Below are 21,521 nucleotides of genomic sequence, written 5' to 3'. Positions count from 1 at the left end.
TTTACTAAGACCATTGTGTCTGAATGAGCACAAATCTCTACAAGCACACTCCAAAATCTAATGGAACATCTTTCCGAAAGAGTGGAGAGATTTATAAGAGGAGATTGGGATTAAAAGTGGAATGTGATGCTCAAAAAAGCACATACCACACTTATGACCAGTTGCTAGCAGACTTTTGGCAACATGGCATAGATACAACTTTATTGTCATTGCATAGTACAGGTACACAGCAACGAAATGCAGTTTTGCATCTAGTTTGTTTAGCATCCACCAGAAGTGCAGAAGGGTGATGGTATTTGGAAATAGTATTTTAAAGCTGTCCATAAATCTGCTGGTTCTGGTGTGAATGCTCCTATATCTCCTTCTGGATGGAAGGATAAAGATGGGTTCCCTTTTGAGTCTGGTTCCTCTCAAGGTTTCCTCCTCATACCAACTCAGGGACTTTTTCCTTCACCACAGTTACTACTGGTTTGTTCATTAGGGATAAACTCATAAGAAAAAAAATTTAAACATTTAAACATTATAGGGTTAGGGTTAGGTTGTAGGCTCTACACAGACATTTACTGTGGTGAAGTTGCATGGTGGTGGCTTTATGGCACCTTAGTTGAGTTGGGATTTGACCGCCTTTTGCAGGGATTCACACAGCCGTCATGTAGAAAGTAAGAAAGGATGCTACGAGTACATGAGTGTGACCTGGTCAGGGTTTCGACGTGAATAAAATATTTTTAATCAAGTTAATAACAATTGTCTGGCTATGAAAACGCGTTTTGGCAACCTTATGATGCATGTTACCCCAATCTGGCAACCCTGAAGTCCTAGGGTGCCGTGCGCAAACGGCGCGTGGCGCAGCAGCGCAGGGAGGGAGGCGACCCGAGCAACACAAACCGAGCAGCGAAGCCGAGCCGAGGTGAGGTGAGTGTGTTTACCCCCCAAAAACTAACGGCATCACAAAATAATACCCTTATTGCATGCGCGGCGCCGCCTCGGTGTCGAAAAGGCTCGGTTTTATGTGGTAAAACGTCCCGTTTGTCGATAAAAACTCCGCCGCGGATGTGTTGAAGGTAAATGAGTTGCCATGTTGGGTTTTTTTTCCTCTCAGGTTGGCCTACTGCGCCATGCGCGCGCGGGAAATCTCGGGGCGCTGGTAGGGCAGCCAGGGTTTAGAGTGTTTCTATGGGGTTTTGGGATCTTGTGAGGTTTCGAGGTTTGCACTCCAGGTCAATGTTGTGGGGAAAGAGATGAAGGTTAGCTTCCTTGGGACTCTCTTCTCCATCTCTGTGTTTGGGGAAGGCGGCGTGGCGTAGCTTTGCTATCGACGAAGGCCGGACCCCATCCCATAACACCGAGAGTTCCCCGTTTCTCTGTGCGATTATATTTCTCTTCCATTTTGCCACCTGAAAACATGTTTGTGCTGATCTTACAAGCCAGGCCTTGTAGTTTGCTCGCTTGCTAGTCAGCCAGGCTTGTGTGTGTTGGTCGTTTCACTGATGTAGACATGCAGGCCATTAGGAACACAGTGAACGCGTGTCTATATGTGGGCTTGCAGTGTGTCACAGAGCAGAAGTGTGTGCTGCTGTCTGTAAGATGATCACTGAGTTTTATGGCAGGTGTAAATCAGAAAACTTACTTTACAGCAAGGCAGTTGTTCGTGGACCTTTGCATGTTAGATATGGCAGGTTTAAAAGTAACTTATTGTTTATAGATTATTCTTGAAATTAAAAAAATAAGGAATAATCATATATCTGTGCCCAGTGTCTCAGTTCGATTGTACTTGTTTAGTTCATTGTTTTGGTCCTTCATATTTCCTAGAAAACATAAACACACATTTTCTTTGCCGCGAGAGATGTAGCACTACTACTATTTATTTCCGGGTTGGGATCAGGCCTGTCGGTCTGTCCATTTTCTTTAGGGCATTTTCAGCACTTTATTTTTAAAACAACATTTGTCGTTTTCTTCAACAGCTTTATTCGAAGACTAAGATGAGCAGCAACGAGTGTTTTGGCTGTGGCCGTACCGGTCACTGGATCAAGAACTGCCCAAACGCTGGTCGTGGCCGTGGTAAAGGTCGTGGTAGAGGAAAAGGTAAAAGTGTTTTACCATGATGTGTCGACGTTTCCGCACTGTTATTACACATTCTTCTTTATCACGTTTATTCCATGCAGATCTGTTCTGCTATCGTTGTGGGGAACCGGGCCACGTTGCACGAGACTGTGAAAGAACCGAAGATGGTAAGTTTGTGCTTATGTATCTGTGCTGTGTATATTGTTTATACGGGGCAAATTGGACCGGGAAACTGTAAAAGATACATTATTTATTTGTATATTTTTTATGCATTGGAAAATGTCTTCTCAGTAAAGACACACGTAAGCAGCAGTTAAATGTGCCGCTTGCTAATTTTGTCTCTTGTCGGTCAATTTTGACTGGTAACACAAAGAATATATTATATATAATATAAATGTCAGTGTAATGGGGGTTCAAAAGATTAAAATCTGATATTTACACAGCTAATTTAAAGACCCAGATAGTTTTAGTGTGCTTTATTGTAGATAATCAGAAGGGGAGAAATTCTTGTCATCAGATAAAACACATACATGAATTAAAACATACTTTGCATTAGAACAAATAGAGAGCTTTGGATTCATCTGTTAAAAATCTGAGTCTAGCTTTAACAGTAGCCAATATAAACAATCTTGTTTAATGCTATCAGGTATTTATAAATTGTGGTTATGATTAATTGTGCAATCCTACCCTGTTTTGGTTTTATAATTTTTTTTTGTTAATTCCTGGTCACTTAGTATGTAAGTGGTATAAATAATACCTCTGCTAATGTTTCTTTGAATGGAATAACACGTGAAATGTAAAGATGGTCTCACAGCAGTTTGAAATGTTTGGTCTGTTTGCAGGTCTTCTTTTAGCGTATGCCTTCCAGCAGTTTCCATGTTTTATTGATCTTTTTTCTCTACCTTGCACCAAATCTTCTGCAGCCTGCTACAACTGCGGAAGGAGTGGCCACATCTCCAGGGACTGCAAGGAGCCCAAGAAGGAGAGGGAGCAGGTCTGCTACAACTGTGGCAAAGCCGGACACGTGGCCCGAGACTGTGACCATGCCAACGAGCAGAAGTGCTACTCCTGCGGCGGATTCGGGCACATACAGAAAGGCTGCGAGAAGGTCAAGTGCTACAGGTAGATGTTACATCTATTTAAACAGTCATGATAAATAAACCAGTCTTATACAGGAAAGGATTTACACTAACTGTTTACAATTTACCGATATTAATATGAAGTCTATTTTCTTTTTCCTGTCCTCTTGCCCTGCTTTCATCCAATGTGTCTGTGCAGGTGTGGTGAAATTGGCCATGTCGCTGTCCAGTGCAGCAAGGCGAGCGAAGTCAACTGCTACAACTGTGGCAAATCCGGGCACCTGGCAAAGGAGTGCACCATCGAGGCCACCGCTTAGTCCTGATTTCCTGGTCGCCCCTTCTTTTTCTGATTGATGGTTGTATAATTTTCTCTGAATCCTCTTCACTGGCCAAAGGTTGGCAGATAGAGGCTAGTCCCAGGCCAGTGAGCTCTTGACGCGTTAAAAGAAGGAAAGGGGTGGAAAAAATTTCCACTTTCTGCATTTAATACAAAAAAAGTTTATGTTTAGTTTGGTAGAGGTGTTATGTATAATGCTTTGTTAAAGAACCCCCTTTCCATGCCACTGGTGAACAGGGATGAGTGAGTTGAGTGGGAGTGTCGCAGCTAGGAAATGTTGTCGAGTTGGCCTGTCCTGGCCTCACCGAACAGGGCCTCGGCGAGAGATCAGTAGGGAAAGAAATCAAGGAAATGTGAACTTCCGGGTATGATTTGCCTTTTTTCTTTCTTTTTTTCAATGGTAGTGAGTTGTGCTAAAAGAGTGAATAACCTGGGAAAGCAGTGCAGGACTCGTGCAGTCAGATCGGCCCAGGCCCAACCAGCAGCACGCAGCTAAGTGGAGAATACAGTTATTAAACGCATCCTTGATAAGCAAGTTTACAGCACATTCAGAACATGAAAGAAAAAAAAAACAGGAGAACAAATATCTTTGTAAGGCTCAGGTTTGATAAGTGAAGCCGCTAAGAAAACAAAAAGTCAAGTGTGGAATCCCACGATTGCAGGTCATTTTACCCAAGGAGAAAAAAAAACATCAGTGGAATAGTAGTGGGTGGGACAAAATATGGTTTGGAGTTAGGAGAAAGGTGAATGTTTTCACAGAAATCAAATGTTATTTTTGTACAATATCACTTAGACTACTGTAAAAGTAAAAAAAAAAAACTATCATTCGCTTGTACTCAGTTTTTAAGTCGGAAGGTTAAAGCAACTGAAGTCCTAGAACATAGAACTGTAATTTTAACTATCAATAAAGCTGGAGGAGGAAGGGGAGTGAGACTGAAGCTTCTTTTCTGAGTGGACTCTTTAATTCTAACCAAGCACATAATGTTTAAAGTACATTGGACGGTGGTTTAACATGAAGCCGGGCGGAGCGGGTAAGACTGGTTAAGGTATTTATTTTCATTAGAATTAATGGAATCTGAATTGACATGGATTAAAATGTAGACACTTCTCTGGTTAATTTTTTTTTTTTTTGTTTGAGGTGGCAGCACCTCAAACAAAAAAAGAAAATTAGTTTCTAAGTACACCTTTTGTGCTTTTTAAAGCCATATCTGTACAATGATCCCTATGCTATTAACATAAAAGTTTTTGTCGCCGTGTAAAACAAGACGCACGTTAGGAAAAAGTAGCAACTCAAAAAAACTTGCTAAAGTAGCAAAGGTTCACCTCCTGATTGGCTCTTGACTGCTTGGGCCTCCTTTCCTTCGTGAGCAGATGTGATTGTGTGCTAAATTTGATCCAGAGGGTCCTTTGAAAGTTGGAATCAATTTCAGTGGCAGGCCTTCATGATGACTCGCTGGTATAAATAGTCAGCCTATAAAAAGCTTCTAAACTCTCGTGTGCAATGGTAAGAGAACACATGGAATACAAATTGAGTTGAAATCTGAAATTCTATGCAAATGGATATAAAACTGCATAAGGTTTTCCGGAGAGGTTGTATATTATCTATTACATAAACGGATGCTCACATGCACAACTGTACTTTGAGAGTACGTTTGGCGTTGGACAGGAAGAAACTGTTTCTTAGATTTGTTTCATATAGCAGTTAACCACAAGCTGCAGGTGTGTAAAAGAATGTTTCAGGTGTCACTTGCAAACAAATATTTTTTTTATTTATTTTTTTTATTTTCACAGCAGTTGGTTGAAATGTGTTTTTGTTTATCAGCAAAAATTTGGCTGATAAACAGGTGCAACTGGCATACTGTGGACATTTTTTAAATTGTACATGTGCTTCCTGAAAGGTCACATGACCACACATGCACATTGTTTTATTGGTGCCAAAGCCTGTGTAAGCAGTGAGGCACACACAATGACATCTATAACACCAGAAATGACTTTTTATGTAAAATAAATGGAAAATATGGGTATATATGGTATATGATATAATGTGTGTATGTATATGTATATATATATATATATATATATATTAGTTAGTTATAGTTATATAGTTGTCCCTTTTTTTGCTGCTTTTTAAAACAAGAAAAGAAAAAAAAAAAAGCAGTAAACATGCCAGTAAAAGGAGTTGGTTATTAGTGCCTCATGTTATGTGGAAACCATTATGCAAAACAAACTTCAGAGACATTTTTATGTTACCTAAAATATTAATTGAAGTATTTTTTTCCCAAAAAATGGATAGGAAAGTATGAGAACATTTACAAAGGAAATATTAAAACATTTAATCTATTGTACTATATCCCAATACTGCAATAATCATGCATCATCAATCATGAAAAGATGGCCAATGTGTCCCAGTTGTCTCGTACAATCTCACCATAAATGTTTTTCAGTGAAGTGTAAGACGCCTGAATCAACCACTAGGTAAAGTAATGAAATCAACAACAACAAAAAAGTATGCAGCACAAATCACAGATGAGACAAAATCTTTTTTTCCTTTTAATAATGAAACAATATGGCTGTGAAACAACAATCAAAAAAATTATTGTAAAGAAAGGCCTTTTACCATGTTTGGCAGTAAGTAAAAATTAGGAATCGCTTAATGTTGAAGGGAAAGAAATTATGCAATCATCTTGTGATTTGCATTTTAAAAACATACAGTACTGCCAAAGGTCTAATGCAAATCAGAGTATGCTCACTTCAATGAGCTGCTGTTCTTATTAACATTGGAAAAGGTGATAAACCTCAAACAGGTAGTGTGACAAAAAATGTTGACTGTTTCTAGCGAGTTATGTCTAAGGTGTGGTGCAAGTATAAACAAAACAGTATGCTTTGAACGTAGAAATGCTTAAAATAAATGGGTGGAAAACTAGAAGTGTAACGATACAAAAAATTCACGGTTCAGTTCAATTTCGGTATTTTTGGGGGGGAAATGCAAAACATTAAATTAACATAGTTTATTATTAACATGCCTGCTTGATAAATAATATATAACTTTATAACTTTTTGTACGAAACTTAAATAGAATAAATCAAAATAATGCAATACAACTTTACACTTTTTATTATATTGACTTAAGAACTCGAAAAAATAAAATAAAGGGGAAAATTAAATAGTTTAATTTGTTAAACAAAATTTGGGTAATACAGGTGTGTTTTAGATTTTAAATTTAATTTTCTAAAGATAGCTACATGACTTTTCTTATATCAGCATACTTCACTCCCTCGATATGCAGAATTGTCTGGATTTCTTTCTTTTAAGAGAAATTCTTGAAGCTGTACATAAAACGGTAAAGAATCCACATCGCTAGCATTAGCCGCTAGCCACTATATTTATGTGCAAAACAAATCTTATTGGTATGGAGTGAGTAACCACAGTGACACTGCGCTAACTCTATTTCCATATCTCTGGCATTGTTGTGTACGTTTTCAAGTTTTATCAAATAAAAACTGAACTAAAAGTGTGAGTCGTAGACTTGCGGAGACCTGTACTAAAAAAAAATCAGTAAGATTTCGTGTACTATTACACCTCTAGTGAAAACAGGGATCACTAGCACTTTAACAGAAGAAAACTAGAAAACAGTAGTCTGGACAAATTTCCCTACTCATTCATGATATGGGGTTGCATGGTCAGGTAAAGGATCAGAGAGGATGCACAGGTTTATGTAAATACATCAATACATTTATTATTCCATTAACAAACAATAGATTAGATGATGTTATTTTTCAGGATGATTATGCTTGCTATAGAGCAACGATGGTTAAAGCTTTTCTTTAACCAGGAAAGGCAGAATCAACCCACTGCAAGGGCCAGCAAACAGTCCTGATCTCAATCTGAGTGAAAGTTTGTGGAAATGTAAAAAAAAAAAATGGTCCATGAGACGGCTTCATATTGAAAAGTCTGATCTGTCAGACACTATTTGACAAAGTTGAAAACAGCTTGATTGTTTTGCATCAAGGAATCCGTCAGAAATGTGGCTTCTTTTTTTAAATTTTTCAATAAAAAAAAATTTACATTCCTCTACATGATCTGAAAAGAAAAAAATTCAAATTATGAAATTTGAGTAGGTTAAAAGGTCTGTTAATAAACAAACAAAAAAAGTCTAGAAATATTACCATGGGTTTTAGATAATAAGTGGTGATGTGGCCTTCATTGCAGCAATGATTTCATAATTTAAAAGATAAAATATGATTATGGGTGTGAGAATACATGAATTGTCTTGTAACAGCTGGTACTTGGGATATTTTAAAGTGTTAATTTCAAGGTATTCATTTCATCGTTGAATAATTCAATATATAGCTTCAAGCATACTGTAGATAATGTACAGAATAAGTTAGTGCATGTCCAAAAAAACCTAACAAAATAAAAGAATACATTATAAATAAGTGAATATAGTGTCTAATATCAAATAAATAAAAAACTATTTGCTTTTATGTTTTTGAATAAAATGCAAAAAATGGTGTATGGTTTCCATGAATTTAATAACAGCCGCAGTAGAGGATTGATGTATAGCTCGGTGTAATCTGAGTCTGACAGCCTGGTGTTCAGCTTTTCAACACCAAGGTCACTCTCTTGGCCAAACGTTGAATGAGATGAGCGCTTCTAAAGAGCCATTAGGTTCATGATATTCACTGCTCCAGGTGAAGGTAAGTGACCGTCTTTTGAATTGGATTGTGTAAAAATAAACAATAAATATTCAATAAAGTAATATTGTCTAGTTTGCTAGATATTCCCTTTGGATTTTGCTGAATTTTGTGTATTATTGTGTATAAATGTTTGTCCATTATTGTCATCCAGTGCTTGTTATTTTCACTACAGGCTTATTGACTGCTGTGTGAATATACAATGCTATGATGATGTCAAATAGAAAGCTAGAAGAAGGTTTCCACCTTCTAGATAACGAAGAAAGACTACCAGATCTGCAATCATGTGAAAAGAGCACTTTACAATCCCAACACAATTTGGATATATTTAGTATTAGTTCTGGAAGTCCGTGCTTAAACAAAGATGCTCAGATGAACAGTAAAAGCAAGGATAATCAACAGTCTGAAGAGCTCTTACTCCAGCCTTTGGACACATCAGGAACCCTGGCACATCTACGCCATGCATCACCTTTGGAATCAATTAGAGAACTAGTAGAAATGGAGGAGAGGACTGAAGGTCGAAGTCCAGGTGATGGAGCAGTTCCAATTAAGGATATGACCAAAGAAACTTCCCCTTCCACTCTTATGAGATATGGTGAATTGTCTTCAGATGGATGTGGTGATGTATTAGAAAGGACTGCTTTGGGGCAAGACTCTAACACACAGTTTGATTTGCTGGATACTTGCAGCTCCATGGATGATGTCCCAGTAGGATCATGTCCTCCAGGAGACACCACATACATTGCATTGATTCCTGGACACCTGGAGTGGGGTTCTTCTGATAATCAGAAGGATGTGGCAGGACACCAGCTGACTCCATCCCAAGAGAGTTCTGATATTTTAGTGGACAATCAGTCTGTCATTACACCACTGCAAGATCTCCAAGAGGAGTCCACTTGTTCTCAAACTGGCATGAAGATTAATAAAGTCAGTGATGAGTCAGAGGAAGAGATTTTTAATCCCAACTTAAAGGCAGCTGATAGTCATATTTGTGGAAAGGAAGGTGGTGTGAATAACCAGACCCTAATTGAGGTTCTCTCAGCATGTGAAGCCAGAGTGGAGCAGCTTGAAGAGCTCAAATCATCTTCAATTGAGATGTCTGCCCAGGTAAAATATGACATTAAGCCTTTGAGCTTAATAAAAAAAACATACATGCAAAGGGATGCTTTAAATAATCTATTTTAGAACTGTAAAAAAAAAAAAAAAAAAGCCCCAGTCTCTCCTGTTCACTTATGGATGGTGATCATTTAATTTTTCAGCGGGGAACAAACACCCACCAATTTTTTTTCTCATCTTTATTGGAGTTTTACCAAACCTTTATTCTACATTTCCCAGGACAAAACTAATATTCCCATTAAATACCAAGTTCAAATATCATCAAATATCAAAACCAAGCAGTAATACCTTTAACAGATTGATTTGGATCATGACTATAATAAAGAAAATCTTAGCTTTAATAAAGCTGAATGCATAAAGTTAAATCTCCATAGAACCCAATTCATTGAAAAACCTTTTAAAGTACTGTCATGATTATTAATCCTGTGATAAAACAACAATTTACATCAACTGAAAGAAATTGTCAATCGTTTTGCCAAATTAATTGTCTCTAAATAATTTGAAAAAGTAATTGGTGTGATGCCTTTCTCCCTTTAAACCAGCATCAATTTTCTAAATTAGACTATTTCTATAAATTGCGTAATGAAATATTGCTAAGTTATGCCACAGTCTAATCAATTTCATTGAATGCTTATAAAATGTTGTAGTATAATCATACCAAATAATATACAGTATACGTAAATCAAATATAATTATGATACTATTTATAACCTTTCGAATATTAATTTTCAGTTTGAAATATCCAGGTTCTTTGGGCAGATGATTTTCCTTTTTTAAAGTATTGAGTTCTTTCAAATAAATAAATAAAAAGCAAAAACTCAGGAAGAATAACTGCGTCAGGCTAGATAATACAGGTAGATTTATATATATATATATATATATATATATATATATATATATATATATATATATATATATATATATACACACACATTATAAACATGATTTTTTGCAGTGCTTCAGTATATAAACATGATTTTTTTCTTTGTCATTAATAATTTTTTTCCATTCCATGAATCACCAAATTAGACTAGTTTCTCTCTGTACTTCAAATATGTATTATAATATCTACTGCTGTACAGCTTATTAAAATTCAGACAGCGAAAACAAAAACATGACACTAGATGTCAGAGATATGATCATCATTTTTTTTTATTTCCTTCTAATAATTGTCACAACACACTTTCATAATTTGAGTATAGTGGGTATGGTGTGTACTATGATAGGACTGGAAAGAGCTGTGAATTTTTGTTAGTTACATTAAAAAAATTTAAATAAGTCATATAAAGTCATATTCTACATAGTATATAAAATGGTGCTCCTATTTTATAGTTTATATTATTAATGCTCCTGTTATAATGACTAAAATACAGTTAGCTGTCTTTTAAATATTTCATACTTCAATAGATTGAAATATATACTTGGTGGTCATCAATTTATCAATATCTTGCTGTAATTTTTCATTTTATCTTTCTATTCCTCAGTTAAGATCTGCTCGGGTTCTGACTGCCAGGCTGCATCAGAAAGTGCTTAACCTAGAGCATGAATGCCATCTTAAGGACAAAGAGCTTCAGGATTTGATGGTCAGCCTTGAAAAAACAAATGAAGCTCTACAAACACGTAACTCAGAAATGGCTGCAGTCACTGAGGAGTTCCATCGACTTCACCTGGAATTGGAAGAGCAGAAGAAAACGGCTGCAGCTGGCAGGACAGTCAGTGCCAACGGGCAGCTCGCTTCAAACACACACTGCCGGAATGGCAGCTCCAAAGTGTGCACACTGTTGTGAGAACAAGAAATGTTCATTACGCTACAAACCAGTTTATTAGGCACACCTGTTCTTCATGCATTTATCCGTTCGGCAAATCAGGTGGTACCAGTGTATTGTAGTATAAAACCATGCAAATAGAAAGAATTTTCAGTGACTTTGACTTGTTTGCCTCCAGTCAGACTGGTTTTATTTGGTCCCCTTTAATTAGTCCCCTTTATATTTGACCGTAAAAGTCTGCAATATTGTCATGATATAACTACAGCATCCCTCCCGATTTGAAGACACTTTTTTGCTTCACTACGTAAGTCAGATTCAGTTAATTGTCATGGTTTAGAAAGATTTCACATAAAGTTGGTATAAATGTATCCAAAAGAAGACATTTTTCTGAGGCCATTCTCTCTATGCCAGCTTCCAAAGCAGAGTAAAGATAATTTATGTAATGAAAATGTTAGATATGGTGTCAATATATTGAAATAATTCTCCTAGATGTGCAAATACTATTGAAAAAAATCACATCAACCCTATTGATAGTTTTTTATTTCAAATCTAATGTGCAAAGCATGCAAAAATTAATCATTTTCCTTTATGTACATTAACAGTAAAACATTTACTTACAGACTGGTTACATTTATAAATTTATTAAATAGATAATTCCTTTTAAAATACTTTTGACTCTGTGGTTTGCAATGCCACATTGCATACAATGATGCATTTACACAGTGCTCTTACTGATTAAATTCTACGAAGTGAAACTGAAACTCTGCCAGAAACCCCTTCAGCTTTTTGTCTGTATAGAGAGTTTGACTGTGTTGCTGTCCTTCATTAAAATTAAAAGATGGAACATTAGGAGCCTTTAGGGGTCAATGTCTTGTCCACCCTTCATGAGCCTGAAAGCTCATTCTCCACACCTGCATGTGGACCTTTCCCTTGTCAACACTTTCTCTTCTTTAGAAAGCCCTTTTGTTTAGCTCATGCAACACATACATTAATTATACATTCTGGCTCAATTACGCTGGAAGAGTCTTGTGCTCATGCACATGAAATGAAGGTCAATCCCAGGACGGGTAGGAATAATGCTGACAAATGTGTTTGAATGCTATGCAACAAACTAGGTAATTTAAAGATTTACACTGAACAAAAAATGTTTATCACTTTATACACTATTTGCTTTGGGTAGGAATAACAATGACAAATGGAATTCAATGCTGATCAGTAACCTTCCAAATCCAGAGATATGACAAATATTCAATTTAAAATTTAGTTTCAATCAAAGCAATCTGGCCTCATTTTGCTATTAGGAATTATGGTTTCTAAAGAGACCACTTATTCTGGGTTTAGTTATGTATTATTTAACGTGTAGTTTATTGCATTGTAATTTCGTTAGCCTGATTAGTTTTATACATGATGCTCCATCATAGTTGTTACACTAGTTTGCATACATATTCAGACCTTTTATGACCTATACATTTAATTTGGATAGATTTTCATAATTTCCAAATGGTATACCACAACTTAACATCCTGAATAAGAGTGGCTTATACTTTTGTTAAGAATGACTGAAAAACATTTTATTGTTTCTTTGGTTATGGCTTTTATTTTTAGCTCCCTGTTTAAATGTTATTTATTTGTAACATAATTATTAATAGCATCAATAAACCACATTTTAATAAAATTAAAGAAAACTGTTTACAAAATTACAATTAATATATTTGAATGTTCTACAAACACAGTAAAATAGCTGACATATTAGGACAAGCTGCCCTGTCCTGTATTTGTACAGGTTTTCAGTACCTTTAGTCTTTTACTTTTGAGAGACGTGTGCATGTTCCTATTGCTTACATGCATTAAACTAGGTAATTCAACAGTATGAAGAGTGACTTTAATGAGACAAATGTATAGCTGTTCGACTTAAAAAATCTTTCTTTTGCACGAATAACAGCTTTACACACTTGGCATCTGGACATTTAGTTTCTGCGAACGTACAGTTTAAATGCGTTGCCATGCCATTTGTAAGACTTGCCAAAGGTGTTCCTTCTGACCTTGTGATTCAGGTTATCCTCTGGCAGTACAATAGGATTTATCTATGATAAATAACACTCCAGCCTACTTATTGCTCACTAAATAACGATTACAGAGCTCAGGCATATGTCAGCTCATTGTCTTGTTTTACAGTGAAGTTGGTTCCATTTATCTGCAGTGTAGATGCAATTGCATAGTGTTAAAATGTGGAATAGTAGCCATGTTAGTTCAGTATTTCTTTTACTCAGAATGAGTCTCCAATCTTCCCTGCTCCAAAACAACCCCTAACCATTAAGCTTCCACCTCCACATTTAACTGTGGGTGTGAGGCAGTCTGTAAACATCTTCTCTCGTGTTCTCCGACTTACATAATTCTTCTTCTGTTAAAGCCAAAAATGTCAATTTTGGACTTTTCACAACTTTCTTTCATTCATTGCTTCACATAGTTTGTTGAATATAATAAAATGAACATGCATGTGTCTCAAAAACAATAAGACTATTTTCCAAATTTAAAAGTTGTTGTTTTTTTGTTCAAATTATGTATAAACTGATTAAGTAATTACAATAGAAAGCCACAATAAAATAATCTACAACTGAATTCTTGCATCTGCAAAATAGTATATTTTTTAAGTCAACATCAATCTTATAAATTACATATTCAATACTGTAAACTTACATTATTTATGTTTTTAAAAAATTATATAAAAAGACAATAATCGGTCTTAAATACAGTATTTAACGCGAATAGAAAGTGTAGTTTTATAATGGCAGTCGTGTGCCACAAGATGACGACGCATATGCATTTATGTACCAAATAAATAACAATAATAAAGATATTTTTTACTTTCTAATGCAAAACCCCACAAAATGAATTATGCTTCTAATGTACTTTAATTTGGCGACTAAAATGCAAGTATATTGTATAAGAATAAAAATGTATCTCTTTTGGCGTGGATGTAATTGCGTCATATTTTTGCGACACGGAAGTTGTTTGTCGCGCGTCATATTTGTGCGTCGACGCGCTCATACGTAAAGGTGTCTGTTTTAAAAATCCACCATGGTAAGCATACGCTTATATACAACTGATACATGAGTAAATACTAAATATACAGATATTAAACCTCAAAAATGTTTTCTTTCTGTTGGTTAATACGTTCTGAGAGCCTTTTCACGCCAGAATTTTTTATGTTTGAAACTTAATCTTTCTTGCTTGTTGCATTAGCGAGTTAGCTTAACATGATGTCATGTTAGTATGTACTGATAATACATAGAAGATCTGTTAAATAATGCAAACAATTAATCATAAAATGTGTTTTGCAAAAACAGGCTCGAAACGCAGAAAAGGCCATGTAAGTATTGACCTGTGTTTTATTTATGTACAGTATATTTATACCTAGTGTTTCATTTCACATGTTCACTTATTTTAAAGGTACATGTTCTAGACATTACTAATTGGTTGGTTGATTGGTTGGTTGATTGGTTGATTGATGGATGGATTAATTACTAGATAGATAGATTAATCGATAGATTAATATGATAGATAGATAGAATATACCTGTATTAGCTAATGTTTATTCTACCCATGAGTAACAATAAATTACCATAAAATACCAAAATAAAAAGAGAGGTAACAAACATAACACACACATGAATCAATTCAATCATTTTTTTTTAATTGTGTATTTTTTTTTATCTGTAAATATTTAATAGGTGCTGGTTCTCGTTAGGCATCATGTGCTATTGAATTAATTAATTTATTTTGTTTATCTTGTGGCTTGTGACTGACACCAATAAACTGCCTCTCCCCCCCATGATTGATAGATAGATAGATAGATAGATAGATAGATAGATAGATAGATAGATAGATAGATCGTTTACGTTCTAAACTTTGCTAATTTACACACTTCCCTGTTTTCTTCTTTGCAGGACGGCCTTGGCCAGGTTTCGTCAAGCTCAGCTAGAAGAAGGAAAAGTAAAGGTAATGTTGCATGTTTTATTTTGAGTTGTATGTAGATTTAATCATTAAACTGTTAAGATTTATAATTCTGAATGTGCTCCCTTTTCCTGAGTCTTCTTGAGAATCCTCATGACAGTCATCTCAGGGAAATTTTTTTTTCCAAAATGTCAACTATGACTTGTTTATTAGGGATCTGTGTTATTGCCTATTTTCCCCTTTTTAACCTGCTTTTTGGTCATTTTGATTACATTTTTTGTTGTTGTTTTATTAAATAACTGATAATATTAATTATTTGCTGTTTGCTCTGTGTGACTGATGCAGGAGAGACGGCCATATCTCGCCTCAGAATGCAACGAGTTGCCTAAAGCAGAGAAATGGAGACGGCAGGTGAGAGATTTTATTATGCATTATTCGTTTATGGATCTTATGTATGAATACGGTGTCCGTGTTTAGGCGCAGAGAATTTTGCCAATTCAGATTTATTTATTTGATTGCGGATTCAGAATATCCCATTCATATTTGTCTGGAAAACTGAGTAATTTAAAAAGCAATTTTTTTTGAAAGCTTATTCATAATACAAAGTAATCAAAAGCAAGTATCTCCAGCAATAAGTGCAGGCCTTGCCATAACACTGAAAATCCTTTAAGCTTTAGTGTCTATTTTTGTCCATTCAAAACGTTGACAGAACCTGAGACCAGAAGACAAAATTCTGTCCTGTATTATTCTACTTCAAAATGGAATTAGCCTTTTGCTAGTCTTTAACATTTTTCATCACACTAGATGAATGCTAATTTTGAAAGATGAAGTCAAATTTATTAAGACAGTTGATCCATGTAAATTACAGCACTGCTTCCTACTTCCTTCTATTTACTCTTATATAGGATGGAGTCTGAAGTAGAGTAATCAGCGTGGACTGCTTACTGATCTACAACATTTGTATTCATTAAAATAAACCTTTTTAAAAAAGATTTTTTATTATTTATTTATTTTTTTTTATTATAGATCATCAGTGAAATTTCAAAGAAGGTGGCCCAAATTCAGAACGGTATGTCCTTATTTTATCATACAATGGCTCGGTAACCAAATGCATGTGCTGATGTTACCAAATTACTTAAGATGCAGTTAAATTAAATTGGCAAAATAAAGTCTGCATTAAGTGGCACATTCAGTAGTATTCTATGCCATATATAAATGTTTAGGAAAATTCATTAATACAAATAAAACTGTGTAATGGTATTTTATAATTTTTTTTATATATATACGTATATCATAGCTGGGTTGGGGGAATTCAAGATCCGTGACTTGAATGATGAAATCAACAAGCTTCTTCGTGAGAAGGGCCACTGGGAGTATCGAATCAAAGAACTGGGAGGCCCTGACTATGCAGTAAGTATTTGAAAACAATTCTATATAACTCTACAGCTACGGGGTTCTCTCTGCAGGTAAAGTATATAATCATATTTTTTGGGGGCGTTCACAAAGTCTGAAATAGAGTATGGTTTGCATGAAGAATTTATGTGAAAGATGTACGTGAACCAGGAAGTGCCCTGTGTACCGAACCTGTAGGAAGTGGGGTGAGTTTAGTTTGCTATGGACACCATGATGCATTCCCATGAATGTGAACTCAACTAGTACTCTGGTGCATGCTTTTTCATGAAGTAAAGTATTCTGCACATTTGTTTTCTCTGATGAAGGCATGTGCACCTTGAATTTTTTGCAGTCAGATTTGTCCTCAAAAAACATCGTATGTGAGCTCCAGAAAGCCGTTTTTCTCCTGTCTAACTGATTCAACATGGCATGTGACACTTATAGATGCAAGTGGGGTTCACTCCGCTGCACATACGAGCACCAAAATAATGTTATAACGGTGGAAATCTGGGTGATTTGCATTGTGTTCTCCATGTGTACTTGTGATTCCTTAAGATGAATGCAAATGTGCATTCAGCAACACTGATTCAGACATTAAATGTGCCCAGTGTAAATACCACTTTAAATATACACATACAGCAACTTACCAGCTGATTCTAACTTCTCTAACTTTTCCTGCGTGTGCGTTAGAGAATCGGCCCAAAGATGCTGGATCACGAGGGCAAAGAAGTGCCAGGAAACAGAGGTTACAAATATTTTGGTGCTGCAAAAGACCTACCTGGTGTCAGAGAGCTATTTGAAAAAGAACGTGAGTAAAGTTTAAATACTGAACAGAAAATCCTAAATGTATCCATTTGCTTCCATTTGCTGCCATCAGTCTCAGGGCCTTGTGGCATTCACATTTGTGTGATATTTCCTTTATAGCTGTAGCACCACCCAGAAAAACGAGGGGTGAGCTGATGAAGGAAATCGATGCTGAGTATTACGGCTACAGAGACGAGGATGACGGCGGGTTAGTACCCTTGGAACAAGAATATGAGAAACAAGGTAACATAGCCTACCTCTTTTACATACATGCAATGCTCTGAAAGGAATATCATACAACAGTTCTTTATCCTGACTGTAGTTGAGCAATTAAGACAACTGTCTTGTATTTGAGCTGAATACTATTTTGTGTCGAAGTTGTGGGAATATCCTCAACAAGCTGCAATTTTATATTCAGCTACAGAAAATACCCCATTAAATGTCAATGCTGCATCATAGCATCAAGCTTTTACATTATACTTTACTTTTGTTTTGTTTTTTTCTTCTCTCTCCCTTCCCCCATTCTATTATCAGGACATAATAGAAATCGCTCAGGTCTTAGAATTCGGTAAATACAACCCTAGATGAGCAACAGCACATGACATTACTCCTTGTCTTTATTCATGGTCAAAGATTAAGCTGAAATAGGGAGAAATTGTGTGTGAAAATACACCTTATAATTCAATAGCTTGTATAACTAACTTTAGCAGCAATAACTTGAAGTAATTTGGTTTTGTACGACTTTATCAGTCTCTAACATTAATCTTTACAACGTTGCGTCAGTTTATTGAGGTTTGCAGGCATTTGTTTATGCACAGCTTTCTTAAAATCCCGCCACAGCATTTCAGTCAGGTTAAGGTTTGGATTTTGACTGGGCATTTGCAACACCTTGATTCTTTTTTTTCAGCCATTCTGTTATAAATTTGCTGGTGTGCTTGGGATCATTGTCCTGTTGCATGGCTCAATTTTGGCGACGTGTTAGCTGCCAGACAGATGGCCTCATATTTGACTCTAGAATACTTTGCTGTACAGAGGAGTTCATGGCCAACTCCGTGACTGCAAGTTGCCAAGATCCTGTGGCTGCGATACAATCCCATATGATCACTTCTCCACCTTTACTTGACAGTTGGTATGGGTTGTTTGTGCTGATATGCTGTGTTTGTTTTTTGTCAAAGTGCATTACAGCCAACCATGTCCACTTTGGTCTCGTCTGTACAAAGAACATTGTTCCAGGAGTCCTGTGGTTTGTTCATGCGTAATATGAACATTTTAAAAAGCTTTTGCTCTGTTTTTAAAGATTGCGGTCATTTTGGATTAAAGTTTCTGCTTCATTAATAAACAGTATGTGTCTCACATGCAGTTAAGTTATAATCACGATCCCACCACGAGGCACTTGCGCTACTGCTAAAACGTGATTTCACTTCATTATAGCACACACACACACACACACACACACACACACACACACACACACACACACATTCACATTTTCCCAGAAGGACACCAGGCTGTACTTATAATGATGTGGCTATAAAGGTTGTCTTTGTGTTTGTACTTTGAGAGGCATGTGGCCTTACATGCTGTTCATATCCCCAGCCATGTGTATGCTATTTGTGTTAATTATCTGAATGGCAGACATGCAGCTTGAGGTTTGGTGTGTAAGTGAGTCAGTCAACTATGTTGCAGTACCATGTGTCATGATCTCTCCTGAAGAATTTTGGTTCAGGAATCTTGTGCAAAAATGCCGAGTTGTTAACATTGATGGGTTCTTGTGGTGGTGTAATGTTCTTGGTGGTGCAAGGAATTAATTCAGAAAAAAAGCTTAAAGCTTTTCAAAGCTATTTTTTTGTTTTGGGGTATTTCTTTAAACCAGAACTTGATCTTACAATGTTTGAGAAGTTTTCTGGTATCTTATGAGGAGGAGACCCGTGACATGTTACCACCACCTTGCTTCACTATAGGAATAGTGTTTTCAGGGTGATTAGCATTATGAGAGTTTGCACTAAAGTATGCTGAGTGTCCAGCATGTCCTTTATAAGGATTTGTTTCTCCTCTTGTTACTGCTTTGTAACTTTGTATGGAGGGTCTGGGCTGTGGTCGTGTTGTAAATTGCTTTTCCCTTCTCCATACTTTTACTTCCACTTTAATATTACAGGCTGTTTTGTTTGTGTAGTCTTGGGATTTAATCCTGAATCAAGAGTTTATAGAAATTCCAAGGTTTAACACTACAAAAAGTTAAAGCTTCGTTAATACCTAAGCAAAGATTTAAAATATAAATTAAATCTGTCATTGAAGCATTGTTTTGTTGTGCGTTCATTTCCTCACAGCAATAGCAGAGGCTGTTGAGAAGTGGAAAGCTGAAAAAGAAGCTCGTTTAGCCGGCGGCGGAGGGGCGAAAGAGGTGGAAGAAGAAGAAGAATACATATATGCCGTCAAGGATGATGAGGTAATAGCAGAAGCAGAACACTTTACTTTTCATACATTATTATATAATACCTTATACTGTGATTGCGCAAATACAGTGTTTGGACTTTTTCCCCCGAAATGTTTTTTTTTTTTTTTTTTAATTAAAATGGTTTATTATTAGATATGTTGATCACAAGGTGTTTTTAGTGCTAAATAAAATTATTTCTTTTATTAGCAATCTGATGATGAGATGAGGGAACAGATGGAGGGGGAGGATGGAGCCCAAACATTTATAGCTCATGTACCTGTACCATCACAGAAAGAGGTGAGAAACTGCCTGCCATATCATATCACATCACATCATATAAGAAATATCACTGTAGACAGAATTGTGGGTTTGTTGGTCAGGGCTGCACAGGTAATAATCATTTATTCAATAGAATAACTCCTTGTGCAATTATGCAAATAATGAATCTAGTGTCATGCATCACAATCAAGCATTAAATGAAACTGTACAGCACATGCTATACATTAAACCTTCACTTTAATGATCAAATTGATTTAACACAGATCGAAGAAGCATTGGTCAGAAGAAAGAAGATGGAACTGCTGCAGAAGTACGCCAGCGAGAACTTAATGGCACAAAGTGAAGAGGCTAAAGCGTTGCTCGGCTTGTAACGATGCCTGTGTCTGTGCTCAAAGTTCACGTGTTTCAATGTTTATTAAAAGGGGATTCAGGTTGATGAAGGGTAGATGTGACTATTGCCAATTATTCAACATCTTTTATGTGCATGTGACCCATCTAACTTTACAAAAGTGGCAAATACATTGCAAAATGCGGTGGCTTATACATGTCAAAACATCTGGCATTTCTGTTAACTGGTTTTTGTTTGTTTGTTTTATGATTTATCTATACTGTGTTATACCAACCATTTACAAATGGGAAACACTGTATGGCCAGAAGGATTTGGACACCTAACCATTATAAACATATATACTTGTTGATCATCCCGTCCCAGATTTAGTCCTTCTGTGCTTTTTTACTAGATTTTGCTGCATAAATTACATTTGTGTTCATTAAACCACAAAACTAGTGAGATCAGGCACTGATTCCAGTCGAGGAGTCCTGGTTCAGTTTTCCAGTTCATTCCAGAAGGTGTTCTATAGGGTGCAGACTGCTCTAGGTTTTTCCACTGTTACTCTGGAAAAGCATGTCTTCATTGGCCTCGCTTAGTGCACAGTAGGTTTTTTTATTCACAAACGTGTTTGTGCCCCTTAGATCCAATGAAGACAAATTGTAATTTTCCAGCATACAAAGCCAACCTATAGTATTGTGCTAAAAAAAACATTTGAGTAATAATTTGTAGGTGTCCACATATGTTTGGCCATATAGTGTGTTTTGGGAAAATGTGTTTTTGAGAATCAACAACAACAAATGCTTTGTAAATATATTTTGTATACAATGCTCACATTTTTTGGACTAGTAAAAATTTTCTACAAAATTGTTGATTTTGTGTGTACTAGGTTTCAATGTCTGTGTTATCTTCTAACATGGAGTGTGTTTGACCTGAAGCTGTGTGGGATTTTTTTGTTGGTTTGTATGCTTGTTTTTAACCAAAAAAAAGTTGTGCGAGTATATACAAAATGAATGACTAACAATTAAAACCTGAAAGATCTCTTTGCTTTGACTTGACAACATAGGTTTTGTTGGTTTTTCCTTTTTTTAATTCCTAGACCTTAGCTGTGCCAATATTTAGGACATGAAATTTAGTATTTTGAGAACTCTTGTACCTATTACATATATCTGTTACTTTTATTACAAAGTAGTAACTGGTTAACTTTTTTGAACAGGCAGATTACACAAATTGGTAGGTTTTTCTTGAGAATTCCTCGGTATTCCTTGAACGTATAG

The 21,521-nt window shown here is 36.0% G+C and overlaps 3 protein-coding genes across 7 annotated transcripts; all 3 read left to right on the top strand.

Moving 5' to 3' along the window:
- The first annotated feature begins 755 nt into the window (after positions 1 to 755).
- cnbpb (CCHC-type zinc finger, nucleic acid binding protein b) lies at positions 756 to 4,415 on the top strand. Of its 3 annotated transcripts, none has more exons than XM_046875691.1 (5): positions 756 to 912; positions 1,962 to 2,082; positions 2,163 to 2,228; positions 2,985 to 3,183; positions 3,340 to 4,415. In XM_046875691.1, the coding sequence occupies exons 2-5, from the start codon at positions 1,980 to 1,982 to the stop codon at positions 3,455 to 3,457; spliced, it is 486 nt and encodes a 161-aa protein (XP_046731647.1). In that variant the 5' UTR covers positions 756 to 912; positions 1,962 to 1,979; the 3' UTR covers positions 3,458 to 4,415. The 3 variants fall into 3 exon arrangements, with proteins under 3 accessions (XP_046731647.1, XP_046731648.1, XP_046731650.1); XM_046875692.1 differs by having other exon boundaries at positions 788 to 907; XM_046875694.1 differs by lacking the exon at positions 756 to 912 and adding an exon at positions 924 to 1,061.
- A 2,442-nt stretch (positions 4,416 to 6,857) lies between these two features.
- Positions 6,858 to 12,657, top strand: LOC124402077. 3 transcript variants are annotated; one of them, XM_046874735.1, is made up of 3 exons: positions 6,858 to 8,700; positions 8,861 to 9,278; positions 10,772 to 12,657. In XM_046874735.1, the coding sequence occupies exons 2-3, from the start codon at positions 8,865 to 8,867 to the stop codon at positions 11,072 to 11,074; spliced, it is 717 nt and encodes a 238-aa protein (XP_046730691.1). In that variant the 5' UTR covers positions 6,858 to 8,700; positions 8,861 to 8,864; the 3' UTR covers positions 11,075 to 12,657. The 3 variants fall into 3 exon arrangements, with proteins under 3 accessions (XP_046730691.1, XP_046730690.1, XP_046730689.1); XM_046874734.1 differs by having other exon boundaries at positions 6,858 to 8,766; XM_046874733.1 differs by having other exon boundaries at positions 6,858 to 9,278.
- Positions 12,658 to 14,053: 1,396 nt separating this feature from the next.
- On the top strand, positions 14,054 to 21,302 carry isy1 (ISY1 splicing factor homolog). Its single transcript, XM_046875702.1, has 11 exons — positions 14,054 to 14,134; positions 14,401 to 14,423; positions 15,001 to 15,052; positions 15,353 to 15,418; positions 16,034 to 16,076; positions 16,305 to 16,417; positions 17,090 to 17,207; positions 17,324 to 17,446; positions 19,531 to 19,649; positions 19,845 to 19,934; positions 20,180 to 21,302. The coding sequence occupies exons 1-11, from the start codon at positions 14,132 to 14,134 to the stop codon at positions 20,285 to 20,287; spliced, it is 858 nt and encodes a 285-aa protein (XP_046731658.1). The 5' UTR covers positions 14,054 to 14,131; the 3' UTR covers positions 20,288 to 21,302.
- Positions 21,303 to 21,521: the final 219 nt, after the last annotated feature.

This window comes from Silurus meridionalis, chromosome 19, assembly GCF_014805685.1.
Source record: "Silurus meridionalis isolate SWU-2019-XX chromosome 19, ASM1480568v1, whole genome shotgun sequence".
Classification (NCBI taxonomy): Eukaryota; Metazoa; Chordata; class Actinopteri; order Siluriformes; family Siluridae; genus Silurus; species Silurus meridionalis.
This window is presented reverse-complemented; position numbering and strand designations above follow the sequence as displayed.